The sequence below is a fragment of the Ambystoma mexicanum genome, chromosome 1q, assembly GCF_040938575.1.
Source record: "Ambystoma mexicanum isolate Mex_15411 chromosome 1q, UKY_AmexF1_1, whole genome shotgun sequence".
NCBI classification, from domain to species: domain Eukaryota; kingdom Metazoa; phylum Chordata; class Amphibia; order Caudata; family Ambystomatidae; genus Ambystoma; species Ambystoma mexicanum.
Genome location: NC_090922.1, coordinates 1,389,813,236 through 1,389,833,246, shown reverse-complemented (window position 1 = coordinate 1,389,833,246; position 20,011 = coordinate 1,389,813,236). Strand labels below are relative to the sequence as shown.

The following is a 20,011-nucleotide window of genomic DNA, read 5'->3' as shown; positions in this document are numbered from 1 at the left end:
AGATCTCGACTTGGAGGAAAGATGAAGGTTGTTGCACTACCAGGGCAGAAACCAGCCGCAGAGTTTTCCGGTTAAAGGTGGTACCTTGGTTTCGCGGTCGTGGTAAAACGTGGTATCCCGGTTGCCGGGGTGCTTGGCACGGGCAAGGCAGCCACGAGATATGTCGGGAAAGCGAAAAGACGGTGAAACTGGTTATCCCCACCAGTTAAAGGAAGAAGACTCTCCGGAGGGAGATCTCCTCTGTCGTTGGGAAAAAGTGGTGAGACGGTCCAGCAGGGCTCCACCGGTCGTGGTGGGTCGGCTCAGCTTCTCCCTCGTCGGATTCTTAGGTCATGTGGCGACTTCTGAAGTTCCAGTCCCCAAAGCCCTGCTTTTATGCAGCAAACCCCCATTCACTCAGCCTAGTTGTCACTCAAACAGGCTAAGTGGTGAGCCGGTCGGCTCACCACTTGGGCCAATCAGGATGGAGTGCGACTTGAGTTGCCTAAGCACCTCAGTCCAGGGTGCCCAAATTTCCCTCCACCCCTCCTAAGTACCCCAGACAGAGTGGCACCACTTTGGAGGGCTTCTGTGGAGAAGCCCGCCAAAAAGTGGAACAAAGGGCTCAACTTGGGTTGGAGTCACAGAAGAGAACACAAACCCCATTTTAGAATCAAGTTTTGGCAAAAAATACCAACCGGAGAATGAATATTAATTAAATAAACTGGCGGTATGTTCGAGGCTACCGTAAATAATTAAATAAAGATAGTAGCCTAAAACAATAGGAAATCCCATAGGAAAATATTTGCGGTTGAATATAAAAAGTAGTATCCCCTGCCACCAGCCAAAACTCGATCAGGGGGGACGGAGACGTGCCCTCTCGGCTAACAGACCCCGGGGCAATTGAATTGCCCCAGCCAGTACGTCCACAATATGATGGTTTGTACTGGTTCTGTTCAGAATTTAAGACTGGTAAAGTCAATGGTGACTTTACATGCCCTGGGAGACAGTAGTCAGTCCCAGGTTATGGAGTCTATACTGGGGGGTCACTATGACACCCTGTGTCACTGCACTGAGGGTGCTGGGTAACACACATCACAAAAACACATGGAGCCCTATGGAGTAAAAGACCCCATAGCCCATTAAACACATCTAGATTCAAAGAAACACTCAAATCATGCCCAAGAGTGAGGGTAAAAGAGTCTCATTCTTGGCAGGAGAAAAAAATAAACCCCAAAAATCCAGCAAAGCTGCTGAGGGACTCACTAGGTTAGGAAATTCAGCCTAAACAGAGAATTCTCCCTAACATGTACATGCGAGGCACTGGGGGCTTAGGGGTCAGGCTTGACATTACATGTGTGGTGCTAGAAATTCCAGCGGACTGGGCTGGCATTGTTTCCTGGAGATACCAAGTAAAACATGCCATGCCTGCCCCCTGGGCCCCAGTGCCTCACACACACATGATGAATGTGATTGTTTGTATGTACATCTATCATAGATGCCCACTATAAAAAATGACTTGCCTGTCCCTAGTGTCCCGAGCTCCTTACACACGCACACAATCAATATGGTTATGTGTGTATGCCAGGCACTGTCGGTCAGGGGGCAGGTATGGTAATTTTTACTAGACATCTATCATAGCTTGAAACAGAGAGCTCATTTTGGCTGGTGGGGAGGGGGGTTGTTCAACAAAGGCAATGCCTTTGTTGTACAAACCTCCAACCCCCACTTGCCAAAATCATCTCGGACCAGCACAAACACGCACACACACAGACTTACACAACATACACACAGCAAGCACTCTCTGGCTCATTCACACAAACACCCATCATGCATTCACTCATAACACGAGCATACACGCATCCATACACATATTTTTACTTTCTTTTTTATTGATTAATTCAAACCTTTAAAAAACAGAAGTACATACATAATATACACATCATGAATTAACGTACATCACAGTTCCAAGGCAAACAAAAATAAAAAAATTAAAATAAATCTTTGCTCCAGAGCTTCACTTTACATCACGGAAAGCCTTGCAATAATGACCATTAACAAGGAAGTGACGGCTAAGGTTAATTTTCGGTCAGATTCATCAAAGGTGACTTGCCACCAGTCATCTGCACTTAGACTTGGTCTGCTTTCACAAAATTTCCCAAAGTGGATACTTCGTTCAAGTGGTAAGACAGTACATGATAGAATTAAATGTTTGAGTGTTTCGTCATCGTTGTTGCACAATCTACACAGATTACACAGATTTTCTACTCGTGACCAGACGTTTGTTCGTTCACTTGTTGGGAGCAAATTCATGCAAAGCTTCATGTAAAGCTTTCTTCGCTTTTGGTCAGGGAACATTTTCAAGTAATTTTGAGTCTCATTTACTGCTCGTTTATGACTCTGAATGTTTTTTGTTATTCAAAGTTTTTGATACTGATCACCTGTTGCGATTCAATCCAATCTCCACAGCTTTTTCTTGACTTGATTAGGATTGGATAGCAGAGTGGGCAGGTCCGTATCTAATGCCACCATTATATCATTAGATCGAGCAGCCCACATGGCCAGAACAGAAAGGCTCTTTGTGTTTACTGAATGTTTCAATATTTCAAATTGCGGACATGGTGAGTCTAAAGTCATCTTTCAAAACAAGTTAAGTGTTAATCAAGAAACTCTTGCATTCCAAGAGATCAAACTAAGCTCGTATTGTATACAAACTGTAGGAGTGCCTCGTGGAAGACACACATATTTAAATAATAAATAAATGAGGTTGTAGGTTAAAGATTTGAAAACAAAAGGATCGAATGCAGTACATTCGAGTCAAAAGGACTGGGGAAAAAAAGACTGCATTGTTTTTTTGTTGGGGGGTGGCGGGACACCACCCAAACCCCTGTTTTTTGGCCAAAAACCATTCATTTTACCTATACCAAAACACACAAAAAAAAATACATTAAAAAAAAGGCATTCGGTCTTTTTTTTCGGTCCTTTTGACTCGGATGTATTGCATTCGTTCCTTTTGTTTTAGAACTAATGACTGGACACCATAAATGAACATACAAACACACACATTTACACACCATTCACACAGCAATCACGCTCTCCTGCACACCAGCATCCATCATCATACATTCATTCAGCTAACAACACAAGCATGCACGCATCCATGCACATAATTTAAATTAAAAAAACAGAACATCAACAAACTCTCCTTCTGACGGGGGTCTATCCTCACCAGCGATTAGGCCCCGGGTACCATGAACAGGAATCTGGAAGCTTCCTGGTTTCTGCTCATGCGTAGACGGGACATGAGCGTGGGTGACGAGACGCCTCACTCCAGCCGGCTCTGTCTGTATGTGCGAGGAGGCGCAGGAGCGCCCCCTTGCACATGCAAACATGTAGTCCCCAGCCAGCATTTCCAATGAGCCAAGCAAGGCCGGGGAAGCAAACGCCCCCCAGCCTTGCATGGCTCATTTGGGCTTGCACAGCTAGGGAACTATATCTGTTAAAGGGAAACAGTGTTTCCCTTTGACAGTTAAGAGCACTCCCTAAGCTGAAAATAAGAGCTGAGGGAGTGCTTGTATTTCATTGGGCTGGCTCCTCCATAATTCCATAATGGAGGAGAGCGGGGGAAAAGACCAAGACTCTGGCGCACTGCAATCCTGACGCCAGATCCAGTCACAAGCAGGAGGAAATAACGCATACGAAGAAGTCGGAGTCATGGTTCCACAATTACTGCAGAAGCCACATTCCCTGACGAGCCATGCTGCAGGAGGACAGGTACGCGGTGGAAGGCATAGAGGCACATAGAAGCCACTGAGGGGGAAGAGAAGACGGACTAAAGAAAGCCTCCCAAGCCACTTGGCCGTTCCCCAAAACACTGACTTTATATCTTTTTGTGAATGTGTGCTGTGTCTGGATGGGGGGCGTAGGTGTACAGGAGGCCCGAGAAGCCAATCGGAAAACGGGTGCAGCCTACACAGCAATCATTTGGAACACTTTCTTAAAAAACGTTCTTAAAAAGTAGGTAGGTGCCTTAGATGCCAAAATGTTACTGGCAGAGAAAACAGTTAGTGGAAATAGAAGTCCAGAAGACGATGAAAAGGATATTAATTACCTAATTTGCCATATAGTGAGTCCACCCAGGCTACACATAGCAATGGGGCATATCAAGGGCCACTTGTATCAAAGGTGGGGAGCAAAGTGTTTCTTCTGGTGCCCAAGGAAATGGCTCAGAGGGCAGTCTCAAGAACCTCCTAGGTCTGAAGGAGGTATTCCCTCACCATCTTTGCTGTGCCAGCTTCGTCAATGCCTGTCAGTTACATACATTGTCAAGCACCTGGTTTAGTTATGTTGATTCATGACAAGCCTTCTGCTATACAAGAAAAGGGTATTACCCGAAAAAAACGAATGAGAAAATAACAAGGTGGAAAAGACATTTTTTGATTGAATTTTTGCGAGATGTATGCACTTATTCATTTAAAAAGGTGGGGAGCAAAGTGTTTCATTTAAAAATAGATGGGGGTGGCGTAAGGGTATAACTTAAGGTAGGGGGAAGTGGAGCGGTTTGCTACCCCAAACCAATTATTTAAAAGAAAAGTTCAAAAAGCCAAATGAAATTCTTGATACAGCATAGCCAGGCACTCGGCAGCTAGAAGAAAAGAGGGAATTAGTTACACGGATCTTTAACTATATATACATGTAACCTCCCCCTCTCCCATATACATAACATACCGGATCCAGGAATAGGCAAGCCTTCAAGTGATGAAATCTTGCTAGGTGTTGTCAACCAATCCAATATGAGGCAACCCTAACTGAAACGGCACGAGGGCCCAAGGTTTCACACTGTCCAATGTCCAAGGTTCCAAAAATCCAGGGGAAATCCAAGAGTGTTCCAAAAGCAAGTTCCAGAGTCAAAATCAAGGTAATCCAATATCCAGAAAAATAGCCAGTTCACCACAACCAACAAGGAAAAAACAGCAGCAATGCAAAAAATGCTATAGCCAAAATCTAGAACGCAGGAGGTCAAAACAGACATACAGAAACAAACGCCTCCTGCAACAAAAGCTGAGAATCAAATGTGTTCAAAAGCCGGCCATTTAAATAATGCCAGATGGCTTCCTGGTAGGTCATGTGACATGGCATAATCACATGCCATGTTGCCGTGCCGTCGACGATCCGCGCATTACCTAATATCCTTGAAGCGCCATGGCAATCTCCATGCTCGTTGCCGTCGGTGACTGGAGGAGGGATGCCGGCATTCTTGTTTCTGGTGTCGGTCCCTCTGCAGTCCAGGGAAAGGTTGCCGCAACCGGCGTGAAACCCCTGGTGGTCTAGGGAAGGAGTGCTGTGTGCGGCGCAGAAAAACAGCAACCCACAAGAGAGACGCCGTAAGCCGCCGGCAGGTATGTTCGTAACAACTGATCAGAAGACTTTCCTTCCTCATTTGCATCATCCTGGTGTCTGTGTTTCAATAGCGTAAAGTAAGGAAACTGTGTAACACCCGCCTTCACGTTTTGGCATCTAGCGGACTTTAGTAAGTATTTTGGAAAAGGAAGTCGTACAATCACATGTCCAAAGTTTGGAAGTCATTTAATCTTTTGGGAGGTCAAAGCACTTCAGTGATTCAATATTTGATGGTAAATTACTTATTTTACAAAGAAATTGGAGTTATTTTTTAGGTAAGGAGCCAAGTAGGATGCTCCTCCTGACCACCGGTCCACAAATCTGCGGTAAATTGTATGACACACCAGGCAGTTGGACTGGCAAGTGTCCCCTTCTAGGCACAAGAAGATGATTGATGGACTCTGGGAGACATCGAATAGTAAAACTGGATATGAGTAAATTTAGGAATTCATCTGAGTCTCTGCAACTTCGACGATTTACTCTAAAATCTGAAATCCAAACAGTCCTTTTGGATTCTTTGTACCTATTTATTTTAGATTCTTCACCTTTTCTTTTCAACTTTAAGATGTTTAAAAAGGCCTTAACTGATTAATTGCCTAGGGCTGTGTGCATTGCTACTATAGATAGGTCCGGTTGCAGCTGCAGGTGTACATGCCTCTTGCAATTGCCCACAAAGGGCACCTAGACAGGTAGAGTCATGCAGAACCCTTATACATGACACAGATTTTTCCTTGAGCAGACTAGCATTGCTCTGTTGAAACTTCAAAAGTACTGGTCTGATCTTCACTCCGTTTGTTGTACTTCATGATCACCTCCTTTCTATTTGCGATATCACTGTGAAGAAAGATTCAATAAAACTGGGACATGACAGAAATTGGTCAGTACGTTGGGGTATATCTTTATAAAGCTGAATATACGCATGTGTGTATGTTTGTCCGGCTTGTTAGGGAGAATTCTCTGTAAAGGCTAATTTCCCAAACCTAGTGAGTCCCCCAGCAGCTTTGCTGGATTTTTGGGGTTTATTTTTTTCTCCTGCTAAGAGTGAGACTCGTTTTCTCCCACTCTTAGGCATGATTTGAGAATGTCCTTTGACTTTGTAATGTGTTTTATGGGCTATGGGGTCTTTTACTCCATAGGGCTTCATGTGTTTTTGGTATGTGTGTTACACAGCATCCTCAGTGCAGTAACACAGGGGTGTCATAGTGACCCCCAAACATAGACTCCATGCCCTGGGACTGACTACTGTCTCCCAGGGCATGTAAAGTCACCATTGACTTTACTAGTCTTAAATTGTGAACAGAACCAGTACAAACCATCATATTGTGGAAGTACTGGTAGGGGTAATTTGATTGCCCATGGGTCTGTTTTCCAAGGGGGCACTGTCCAGTCCCCCCTTGTCGAGTTTCTGGCTGGTGGCAGTGGATACCACGCAAAATATTCCACCAGAATATTTTCTATGGGATTTTCCCATTCATTTTAAACGCACCACTTTTTTGGTGCAATGTTAAAGATACCGCCGGATTATTTATTTAATATTTATTCCCCGGTTGGGTCTTTTTGCCAGGACTCGGTTTTAAAATGGCGTTTGTGTTCGCCTCTGAAACCCTAACCCAAGTCGAGCCCTTTGTTCCACTTTTGGCGGGCTTCTACACAGAAGCCTCCGAAAGTGGTGCCACTCTGTCTGGGTCTACAGGATGTGTGGGAGGGGGGAATAGGCACCCTGGACTGAGTTGCCTTGGCAACTCAAGTCGCACTCTTGTATGATTGGCCCATGGTGAGCCGCCCGGCTCACCACTTAGCATGTTTGATTGACAGCTAGGCTGATGAATGGGTGTTTTCTGCATAAAAGCAAGGCTTTGGGGACTGGAACTTCAGAAGTCGCCACAGGACCTAAAGAATCCGAAGAGGGGAGAAGCTGAGCCATCTACAATGACGACACCACCGGTCGAGCCCTGCTGTACGAAACTCACCACTTTCCCGACGACAGAGAAGATCTTTCTCCAGGAGAGTCTTCTTCCCTTTGAACTGGTGGGACCAACCAGTTCGCCTTTTTCACCTTCCTGGATCGTCTCATGGTCGAATTGCCCATGCCAAGCACCCCGGCGGCCGGATAGCCACGCTTCACCACTACCGCGAATACAAGGGTAGTACCTTTTAACCGGGAAACTCTGTGGCTGGTTTCTTCCCTGGCAGTGCAACGACCTCCAGCTTTCCTCCACGTCGAGATCTTCTCTTCCCCTGGACGAAGCACTGACTTGCATCCACTGCCAGGAACAACTGCCCCCGCTGGAGCTGTCTCACCATTTCAGGTACTGTGTCCCGCCTGGTCTCCCTTGCAACAGACTGTCCAAGGTGTCCCGTAAATCCTTGACTCTCTATCCTGGGGTGACCTTGGACCTGTTAACATTACCTTTCTAACTTGATCCAACCTCTTTTGACTTTTCTGCAAAGACGTTGAGTGCATTTCCACTGTGTGATCTTGGGCACATTCCGCCTTGCTCTCTCCAAGAGTGGGCCTGGCCTATGAACTTTTTGCTCTACAGTAGACCCTGCCTTTCTTGACTTGCTGTGGGTTCTTAAAAGTGTTGGTACTGTGTGTTTTCCCTATTCTGCCTTTCTCTCCCTTTTTAAATAATTATTGGAGGGCCATCTATGGTTACGCGCTCACCTCTGTTTTCCTAAATAAGTGTTGTATTAACCTAGACTTGTCAAATAATTAATTAGGGAGGTGTATATATTTCTAGTGACTGTGTTTGAACTTGCTTGACATATTAGTGCCAGTGTATTTTTACAAGTGTGTTTTTAAATAAATAATTTTATACTTTTATACCCAAGCTCTGGTCAGTGTTTGCTTGTGCTACTGTATTTTTGGCCCTATTGTGTATACTCTATATACTGCCTAACTCTTCTTGAGAGAAGTCTGACTGCTCAGCCACAGCTACCAGGTAAATCGGGGAGGTACAGATTGCTACCAATTGGGTTTACTGCTAACACCTGTAGTCTTAAACTTTGTGCAGTGGTCCCTAAGGGAACTGCACAGGTTTCTGCCTAACACTGGTTTACAGCAGTGGGATTTGTATTGAGTATACATTTTAGTGTGCTTTTTGATACCTAAGTGCAACTAACCACAAAGCTTAGCACTAAAAAGTTTATTTTCTAACCTGTCAACTATGGAAAGTTATAGTCAAGAGTCCCTTGCTACAAAAACTGGTGATTGTTTAAGAGTTCTCTGTAAGCATAAGAATCTGCTGACTAAAGGCAAGACAATGGAGCTAATAGAAAGATTGTTAGCAAACCAAAGTCTGGGTGATGGTTCAGAGGAATCCACTCTCCCAGAGAATGTAGATAACAGTGATGATATTGATATTGATCAAAGTATTGAAAATCTTGAGACAGAGTCAGAAGAGGAGGGTGAGGCTGTTGTGACTGTCCCCCCTGGGCCTCTGTCTGCTCTACCAGCTGTACCTACTGGACCTTTACCAGGTCCCACACTTAGTCCTCAATGTCTTGAACTAGAAAAAATGAAACTTGAATTGGAGTTTAAGAGACTTAATGCTCAAGCAGAACAAAGGCACCAAGAACTGAATCAAGAACTAAGGCTCAGAGAAATGGAGCTCGAGCATGAGCTAGAGATGAAGAAATTGTCTGTTGAAAATGCTTCTCTCTCCGGATCCTCTAGGAGTACCAGTCCCAAAAGACCCTGGATGTCTAAAGAGATTGTGGGTATGTATGAGCCTAAGTTGGATGTGTTGGATTGGTGGCTATGTTTGAGTATAATCATGCGCTCCAGGACATCACAGGGAATGAGTTACTTCCCTGGTTGTTCTCTAGGCTCCCCCCTGTTGCATCTGATGTGGTAATGGAATTACGGAAGGTGGATAAGAAGGACTATAAATGTGTGAAGCTAGCTTTAATAGCTAGATTTGGGAAGACCCCTTCCCAGTACCTTAAGAGGTTTAGGACCCCCAAAAATAATGATGGTACGCCTTGGGCTACCTGGGTGAATGAGTGTTTGAAAAACTTAGAGGGATGGACTAAGGGTTACAAGGTGAACACTTATGAGGAAATGAGAAATATTGTAATGATGGAGTCAATTTATGATGCCTGCTCTCCTGAGCTCAAACAGCACTTGGCTGATTCAAAGGAATTACATTCCAGGAAGCTAGCTAAGGCTGCTGACTTGTGGGTTGCCAACAGGGCTACTCACAAGGACTCTGGGGTAACTCAGAAAAATGATGAGGGAAAGCAGCCACCAAAAGGGAACCAAGAGACTTCTAATACCTCCCAACCCAAAGAGGGCCCCAAACAACAAAATAACTTGGGTAAGCCCCAAGGTAAACCACAAGAGGCTAGTGTACCCTCTGGTCACAAACCAGAAGGAGGTCAGACCAAGCCACCCTTCCAGAGAGCATTTGGAACATGCTATCTCTGTGGGGCAACTGACCACATCAAAGGAGATCCCAGATGTAAGGGTAAAACTACAGGGATCAGCACAGTCTCCTTAGCCTTCACTCCTGAGGAAGAAATCCAAATGGCTAGTACTCACTTTGAAGTCTTTGCTGAAGAACCTTTGGGTCTTCAAGCAAGTGTAACAGTAGAGTCCATGGGTCTGGTTAGTGATCAGAATAGGAGTGTGTACAACTGCATACCAGAAAACTCTAATGTTTATTATATGGACAGTGTTCTTGTCAATGGCCAGGATACTTCTGCCAGGCGAGAATCTGGGGCCAGCAGAATAGTAGTGGATGAAAGCTTTTTCAGGCCTGAGGATGTTGCTAAGACACCCAAAGGTCCCACTAAGATGTCTGGAGGCCTTGTCCAAATTGTTCCAATTCTACCAGCCCTCATACAGTGTAACAACATGACAGTGATGATTCCTGTCAGTGTTCAGACTGAGGTGCCTGGGAGAGTCCTGTTGGGGAATGATCTAAGAACTCTAGGAGTAGTATCCAGTAGCCCCAGGCCTCCCAGTATGGAGACCCAGAACCAAACCAAATTGGCTAGAGAGGCCCCCTTAAGGAACCACTCTAAGCCTGTGGGAACCTCTACAGAGAACCCCACTACAAGCCCTGGTGTTGGTAAGTTGACCTCTGACCCAGGCAAATTTCAGGCTAAAATGTTAGGGAAATGGGAGCCCAAACCAAGCTCCATCATTATTCCCCCGGTTTTAGAGTCTGTGATTCCCCCTGCTTCTGAGGAAGAGGTGGATAGAGACCAACTGGACCGCTAACTAGGCCTAAGAGAACTGGTAATTCTCAGTGCTGGTGGAAAACCAGAAAAGAAAAGTCTAAGGCTAAAAGCCTTCAGACAGTTGGACCTTCTACTGAAGACTCCAACTCAATTCCTAGTCTTGGGAGTGAAACTCCTAAAGTAGGTAAGATTAGATCTAAGAGGAAGGAGAAGCATGTACCTTGCTTATCTCCAGTCCCTCTAACCAAGAGGCCCAAAACCCAACCTTCTCCCAACAGAGAGGTGGCGAGGAACTCTGGAGGCCCCTCTAGATCTAAGGGAATCCTTTATAAGGACCTCTTGAAAAAGCCTATCACAGGTTCAGAGGTTGTACCAACTTTTGAGGGACTGGTCAACCAGATCCCCTATAGTTTTAAAAAGACCGATGTTCCTCAAAGGGTTTGTGGGTCATATAGCTTACAGGAAAACCTTTGATTTGACCATAGAACATAGGTCAGGGTGTCACCACCAAAATGCTGATCTGATGGTCTCTCTAGGATGTATGTCATCGACTAGAGGGTATGAGATTCATCCAGGAGTGGATTCAATCCTCCTGTCCCTTATTCTGTGGGGTTGGGGGGCGAGTGTTAGGGAGAATTCTCTGTAAAGGCTAATTTCCCAAACCTAGTGAGTTGCCCAGCAGCTTTGCTGGATTTTTGGGGTTTATTTTTTCTCCTGCTAAGAGTGGGACTCTTTTTCTCCCACTCTTGGGCATGATTTGAGAATGTCCTTTGACTTTGTAATGTGTTTTATGGGCTATGGGGTCTTTTACTCCATAGGGCTTCATGCCTTTTTGGTATGTATGTTACACAGCACCCTCAGTGCAGTAACACAGGGACCCCCAAACATAGACTCCATACCCTGGGACTGACTACTGTCTCCCAGGGCATGTAAAGTCACCATTGACTTTACTAATCTTAAATTGTGAACAGAACCAGTACAAACCATCATATTGTGGAAGTACTGGTAGGGGTAATTCGATTGCCCCTGGGTCTGTTTTCCAAGGGATCACTGTCCAGTCCCCCCGTGTCGAGTTTCTGGCTGGTGGCAGTGTATACCATGCAAAATATTCCACCGTAATATTTTCGATGGGATTTTCCCATTCATTTTAAACGCACCACTTTTTGGTGCAATGTTAAAGATACCGCTGGGTTATTTATTTAATATTTATTCCCCGGTTGGGACTTTTTGCCAGGACTCGGTTTTAAAATGGTGTTTGTGTTCGCCTCTGAAACCCTAACCCAAGTCGAGCCCTTTGTTCCACTTTTGGCGGGCTTCTACACAGAAGCCTCCAAAAGTGGTGCCACTCTGTCTGGGTCTACAGGATGTGTGGGAGGGGGGAATATGCACCCTGGACTGAGTTGCCTTGGCAACTCAAGTCGCACTCTTGTATGAATGGCCCAGTGGTGAGCCGCCCGGCTCACCACCTTGCATGTTCGATTGACAGCTAGGCTGATGAATGGGGGTTTTCTGCATAGAAGCAGGGCTTTGGGGACTGGAACTTCAGAAGTCGCCACAGGACCTAAAGAATCCGAAGAGAGGAGAAGCTAAGCCATCTACAACGACGACACCACCGGTGGAGCCCTGCTGTACGAAACTCACCACTTTCCCTACGACAGAGAAGATCTTTCTCCACAAGAGTCTTCTTCCCTTTGAGCTGGTGGGACCAACCAGTTCGCCTTTTTCACCTTCCTGGATCGTCTCATTGTCGAATTGCCCGTGCCAAGCACCCCGGCGGCCTGATAGCCACGCTTCACCACTACCGCGAATAAAAGGGTTGTACCTTTTAACCGGGAAACTCTGCGGCTGGTTTCTTCCCTGGCAGTGCAACGACCTCCAGCTTTCCTCCACATCGAGATCTTCTCTTCCTCTGGACAAAGCACCAACTTGCACCCGCTGCCAGGAACAACTGCCCCCGCTGGAGCTTTCTCACCATTTCAAGTAGTGTGTCCCGCCTGGTCTCCCTTGCAACAGACTGTCCAAGGTGTCCCGTAAATCCTTGACTCTCTATCCTGGGGTGACCTCTGATCTGTTAACATTACCTTTCTAACTTGATCCAACCTCTTTTGACTTTTCTGCAAAGACTTTGAGTGCATTTCCACTGTGTGATCTTGGGCACATTCCGCCTTGCTCTCTCCAAGAGTGGGCCTGGCCTATGAACTTTTTGCTCTACAGTAGACCCTGCCTTTCTTGACTTGCTGTGGGTTCTTAAAAGTGTTGGTACTGTGTGTTTTTCCTATTCTGCCTTTTCTCTCCCTTTTTAAATAATTATTGGAGTGCCATCTATTGTTACGTGCTCACCTCTGTTTTGCTAAATAAGTGTTGTATTAACCTAGACTTGTCAAATAATTAATTAGGGAGGTGTATATATTTCTAGTGACTGTGTTTGAACTTGCTTGACATATTAGTGCCAGTGTATTTTTACAAGTGTGTTTTTAAATAAATAATGATATACTTTTATACGCAAGCTCTGGTCAGTGTTTGCCTGTGCTACTGTATTTTTGGCCCTATTGTGTATACTCTATATACTGCCTAACTCATCTACCACAGCTACCAGGTAAATCTGAGTGGTACAGACTGCTACCAATTGGGTTTACTGCTAACACCTGCAGTCTTAAACTTTTTACAGTGGTCCCTAAGGGAACTGCACAGGTTTCTGCCTAACACGGCTATTCAAATCCACAGCGTTGAACCCAGGTCTACCAAATTTTGCATGGACTTCTCTTTTGTCTGGGGCAAAATCTTATATGCAAAAATAATTTGAAAAGAAAATTACATTTATCGCGCCACTCCAAATATGGGAAATGGCAAGGTTACAGTTTACTTGAGTTCATTCACAAGAAGAGAGCACAATCAATCAATATTTCTTGGACATTTTCTCAAATGTGCTGAAGCTATTGAGTGACCGAAACATGCCGCTACAAAAATGATGCAAAGTGAAAATCAATATCAAGAGCTTAGCACGACTTGCCGACCAGAGGCAAGAGCAACTTTCTCCAGGGCAAATGAGATGCCGGAGCAAACTGAAGCAAGAATTGCTGACATGAGGACAAGTGCAACATCCTCCAGCCAGAGCACATGAGACAACAGAGCAAACTGAAGGAAAGACATTGCGACAAGAGCAACATCCTCCAGGGCGTATGAGCCACCACTCGATCAGAACACGGGCAACGCTGGGTACCCCAGCTAGTAACATCTAAACAGCAGCTTCATCCCTGCATCACAGAACCTCTAATTGGCAGGGACGTCATTTGGGGGTCGCCAGAGGTTGAAAGTGTGACCTCTGTGGTCACAGTTGTGACCTCTGCTGACCTCCTGCAACCTCTGTACTGGAGCATGGGTTTAGCTGGTATTTTTTAAGAAACAGTTGTTTTCAACAAGGGATAGACCCCTGTTGAAAACAGCAAACTACTAGTTAAAAAAAGCACAACGTGCAAGCTCGGCTGTGGGTGCCACTGTGTCTGCAGACTTTGTCTTCACTGGACGTTCTCGAGCTCGTGTTGGTTGTTCCCCATGACGTCGGGGCCGGCTATGGGGGTTGCGCTGGTGAATTTCCGATGCTAGAGTGCTTTACTCAAATCTGATAGGTGACAGTTTTCTGAAGCACATTGCCATATGCACTCCATTAAACTAACACTGCTCCACTATCTTCCTGATATTTCCATGATCTGGAAAAGGAGGGATCCTCGTTCTGCCAGTGCTGTAAATATATATTCAACCAACATTTCAAAGCTCATTTATCAATTACTGCAGTCTATTGAGGAGCTTCTGTTGAGGAGTTGTTGAGACAGCTGAACATATAAACAAGCCCAACCCTCTAAATAGTATGCATGAGATGCCCCTCATGCCCAGACAGAAAGAAAACATGCCAGTTCAATTTCCACCATTGCTGCCCAATAGACGATCATTGCTAGTCCTTCTAAATCAAGATGGTTTCTGCATTGGCTCAGATACCAGGTGGTGTGGGCACACAGTTGGGTGTGTGTGTTTGCAACAAAGTGTATTCCCAGTCACTGGCCTTAATGTTAAGCATCTCAAGCAGCCTTAGTGTAACTGTCCAACCATAACTTATATTTGTATTTGTTTTTAATGGATATTGTGAATATTGAGCATGTTGTTGTTTTTTGGTTTTTTTTGCAGGTGCTTTAGTTATTGTGAGCTTCTATGCAATTCACAGAGACCCCATCATATGGAGCGACCCAGAGGTATGCCTTCAGATTTTACTGCATGCTTACACTTACATTGAAATCTCACCTTAGTTAATGATGCTATGTGGTAGAATGAGCAGGCATCGACTTGCATTAATACATTACATTTTCCTTCAGATGTAAGGGATGTCAAGCTGCATACAAACCCCAGACCAAAAGGAGAAGAAGCAACGGGCATATGTAGGGCAGGTTTATTTAGCCATACTTGTCTACTTAGAGAATTAAAAAGTTCAGAATGATCCTGTTTGTGAAATGTTACTCACAGAATTTCGTTGTACCGATAAACACCCTAACACCCATTGGAAAAATGTAGTTAGATCTACAAACGTTTCTTGAATTCCAACAGTAGCAATCATGAACCCTTTTAATTTTCTATAAAAACATGCAATGTTTAAAAGAGCACACCAACTTAAACAAAAATCAAAATCCCCATTTAAAATCTGTAGCCATGTTATTACTCCTTATCCACGTTTTGCTCTCAATAGATCTCATGTAGCACATTTCGGAAGCCTAAAAAGGATCTCTGGGATGCTTTAAACTCAGGTGTGCATATTCGTAATATAACATACCAATCCACCATCAATATTGTATGCAGCCGACTCAAATATTCGTTTTCTGCTAACTTATTTCGATATGCCAAATACTTGCCTTGGGAGTCAGAAAGTCACTGCCAAACTTTCAATTTTGTATCAGTTCAATTATTAAAATACCATTCGTACCCACATGGAACTAGATAAAGTAACACTTGTGTTTCGCCGATGGCACGCAGCTGGTCATCGAGTTGAGCGGGGAACACTTCCAGGATTCATTGACATTAAATAACATCTACAATGCCATTGAGGGGTGGATGTCCTCTAAATGGCTATGTCCCAACGGCATTAAGACCGAGCTATTGATCTTTGGCTCTCCCCAGGCTCGTGCAAAATTGGATTCCGCCTATGCAAATTTCATGCTACAAGGCAATAAAATCTTGACCCAATCGATAGATAAGACTGTGTGCGTCTTCCTGGAGGCTTCCCTGAACTCGGACGCCCAAGTACAAAACCTTTGCAAGACCTGTAACTATCATTGCATGCTCCTTCGGGCTATACACCCATGTCTTAATAAAACGAATTCAGTGACCGTTGCTCGTGTAATGATTGCAACATCTTGTTAAGAGGAGCATCAATATCTAATCTTCGGGTCTGCCAGATTATCCAAACTGACGCAGTCCTTGTCGCTATAGCTATCCCAAGAAGATCTCATACATTCAACACTAGGAAAGAGCTACACTGGCTACCAGACAGGAACGTATCCAGTTCAAAATGGGCCAACTAATACGTCGCTCACTTTGTGGTAAGTCCCCGGAATACCTTAAAGGACTGGTCATGCCTCATAAAACGGCCAGAAATCTGCGATCCTCGTCTCTCACCCAACTGCAGGGAATCCGAGTCAAAAGAGCTAGGGGACTAGGTAGATCCTTCCGGGCTACGGCACCCTCCTTTTGCACCTCCTTAACCCTAGCTATCAGAGCAACGTCGAATCTGAGTCACTTCAGAAATACCCTGAAAATGTATCTCTTCAGGTAAAGTTCTTGGGCTCTATGATTTAATCTCTTCCCTTAAAATACCTCGGGTTCATTAGAGTTGTGCACTGTCCCGTGCCTATGATGTCCTCTGTGTTAATGTTTGCGCCCAATGCCTGCGGGCTGTTTGGCACTTTACAAATAAATTAAAAACAAGAAATATTAACATTATTGGAAGAAATATAGCTTAGTCTAGGCATGAACAATGCACCCAGTGAAAGTGAAACCAAACAGCTGATAGTAATGTGTGTGTGTGTGTGTGTGATTCTCTGTGTGTGAAATATCAGTAAAAAACGTGGTTCAAGGGATGTTACAGTTGCATTGCAAAAAATACAAACCCCAAACATGATCCAGTTATTGGTTCTTTTTTTAAAATTGTATTTAGTCATTTTATAAGCTTTTTACAAAGAAGAAAATTAAAATATGCATTTTAAAACTCATTTATCATGACAATACTTTTATTTAGCATTACACAATTCCTCATTAGATAGAAGAAAAGACAAAAAAGGAAAGAAAAAAGAGGAGGGGCCTTCAGAAAATTAGGAAAGGTAAAGGGAGGAAAAAATGATGTTAGGTCCAAGGATACAAGCATAAACATCAAGCCGCCAAAGACAGCTACGACAATCCAACAGATTTCAACAGATTTAAGACCCCCATGGTTAATTTATTGTTGTGCCCAGAGGCAGCCCTTTTCTCAGAAAATAGGGGTAGTGTGCCAGTCTTCACTACTGACAAATTGAGAGAGATATCTACATCTCGATTCATTCAGGGCTAGGCAGTCAGTCACGATATGTCTTAAAGTTTTTGTCTCCCCGGTACCACACACCATGCAACGACCAACCTCCATGCCAGAGTTGTCTCTAGCCATCCTCACCTCACCAGTTAGCATGTAATTCAGGCGGAACTTGAGAAAGCTAGATCTTTCCCTCTGGCTCGGGAATTTGATTGGATATCCCGGTAACATGGCTCTAGATTTATCAAGAAGCAAGAGTGGCTAAGACAACTTCAGATTTCTGACCCTATCGGTTGTTTAATCCAATCTCGATGTAATAGAACTTTTTTCAGGCTCTATGGGTTCCCCACCAAATCCTCAGGACTTTTGCCCAACTCGCCCAAACAGTTCAGGGCAATTTCTTTCAGTCTCGTCAATTCTGAGGACTTTCCCTGCCCGAGGTGGACAGCCACATCTTCATATAGGGAACCGCTCTTTGGAGCCACGATGGAACAATATAATAGAAGTAGCCTTTGCTTCAATAGAGCAACCAAAGAAGACAGGCCCAGCTCATATCTTATGTTGGAGGCCAGGGAGACTGGGGTAGATTTAGCACCCTCTTCCAAATTTGCCCCTCCAGCCTCTCCCAGTTAAACTTCCATGCCTGGGAGTTTGAATCTAGCCCGTAGAGCAATTTGGGACTCACCTTTCCCCTGTAATAACGAATTAGGAGGACCAAAGAAAATGTACCGTACTTTGATTGCAGTTTCTTCATCTGGCAAATCAATTCATTAGTCATTGATTCCAGGCAGGCTGTTAATTTTGAAACTGGAGGCTGAAGGGCTAGCATAGAGAATCAGAACGAGATATTTAATCTCTGTCTTTACGGGAATAAGGAGGCCATTTAACCTCCATTTGAATTTAGGGATGTTCTTACCCGGGTTTGAGAAGCAGAGAACGTTTGTCTTCAAGGGGTTGATCATTAGGTCATTGATGGCTGCATTGCTCTCAAACCCCCTAATGAGACGCTGAAGACCCATTGGAAAGTAGTCAACTAGGACCACGTCATCCACGTACGCTAACCAGCTCAAAAGATGGTTCCCGATTTTTGGGGCAACCAAAGCACAAAGAGATAGGGCCCTGCCCAGGTCAGAAATGGAGACATTGAATAGGCAGGGGGCTAAAATGCAACCCTACCTGACACCTCTACTTGTCATGATCAGACCTGAGAGGTTGCCATTAGCATCCAGTCTCACCTGTATCTTTGTATCCTTATGAAGATGTCAAATAATAGCCAAAAGCCCAGGAGGAATGCCCCAAGCATCCAATTTCAGCCACAACCTATTTCTGTTAATTGTATCGAAGGCTAGGGACAGGTCGATCCAACCTCCATATAGGACCAGCCCTCCCCTCGCCCAAGATTTGCCAATCATAGTGTGCATTACGACCCCATTAAGTGATGTGGACAAACCTCTTCTGAACCCGGTCTGATGTTGTTGGAGAATTCCACAGCTCTCCACCCAGGCCTCCAGCTCGACCAGAATCCATGAAGCCAAGATCTTACTGTCAGCGACAAGGAGAGCGATCAGAGGATAGTTAACTGCCACGGCCCCATCGTCCCCCTTGAAGATGCGAATAACAACTGCTGAGCTCCATGAGGGGGGGAGTTTTCTCGTGATATTTTTTAAAAGGTTATTCAGTATGCTGACCATGCTGAAGCATTAGACTTTATAATCGAGTTTGATAGGCCATTCGGCCCAGGAGCTTTTGAAGATAAAGCACTCACTCCCAGATCTTCAATTTGATCCGTCGTGATGGTCATACTCCACCGAACCTTAGTTGGGCGGGTGCCATTTTCCTCTGACGTTGAGCCAAACAACTTCTCGAAATGAGAACGCCAGGATTCCTCTGTTACGGGATGACTCTGGAACCCCAACTGCGATTTTTTACCATAGTTAACAATCTCCCGGAAGGTTCTAGAGTTGTTTTTCGACAGAGCACTTAGCATAGACTCCCCGTCCCTTTGTAATCTCAAGGCTCTTTGGTTTTTAGACTAATTTTGATAGCCGTTCAACAGGGATTTGCGTTTGAGAGCTAAAGCCTGCAGATCATTTTGGCAGTATTTAAGCGCTCGAATTGTGCCTCTTAGTTCTTTTTTTTCTGGTGGGTTGCTTCATCAAAATCATGTTGATGATGAACCCCACCCCTGCTGGTACCCGAGCTGGGGGTTTCCAGTCCCAGATAAGTGCAGTGTATTTAAACAGGTGTCAAGCCCAAGATAAATCGACTGCATCCGTTTGACCAAGGAGGTGATTGAGTTTTAGATGTAAGGCTTCTCCCCCTCTTTGGAAGTTTACCGCCCTATTACCACCCTGATTCACTTGCAGGGGTGTCTTATACATGGCGCGGGCCAGTCTAGTTCCCAAATTGAGACTGGCTGTGGTCACTTCTATCCATCTCGTTGATTTTAAAATCAACGCAGCAATCCAAAAGGGTTCTAGACAGAAAAATGTAATAAATCACCAAGCTCTTATGACCATTAGACCATGTTGACCTCAATGCATTCTCTACCCCAATGCACCCAACCACTATGTTCAAATTCCATTCAGACAGGAAATCCAACCACTTTTCACCATTGAACAAAGACTTCATATTCGCGTTGCCATTAGTTTTAAATGGAAAGACATTTAGAATTCAAATCCCCACCCAATATTATTTCGGTTGGCTACCCATCATTCATTACAGAGGAGAGGAGAGAAGATAGATCTATAAAGAAATCCGTCAGAGTTGAAATTGCGGGGTTCCAATAGACATTGATCACAATTAAACAGAACAGCTGACCGCTTTCCATATAGTAGGCATGAGCAGCGCAAATACCTTGATTTTTAACTATTAGGGTAAAACCGTCTAAATTGATGG

The 20,011-nt window shown here is 44.6% G+C and overlaps 1 protein-coding gene across 1 annotated transcript in view; it reads left to right on the top strand.

Annotated features, from left to right (window-relative positions):
• The window catches only part of LOC138547970 (cytochrome P450 4B1-like), a 283,416-nt gene that overhangs the window by 223,310 nt on the left and 40,095 nt on the right, over positions 1-20,011 (top strand). The window contains exon 10 of the mRNA XM_069642247.1: positions 14,749-14,813. Coding sequence (XP_069498348.1) covers positions 14,749-14,813 — 65 coding nt within the window. The remainder of the gene's footprint in view (positions 1-14,748; positions 14,814-20,011) is intronic.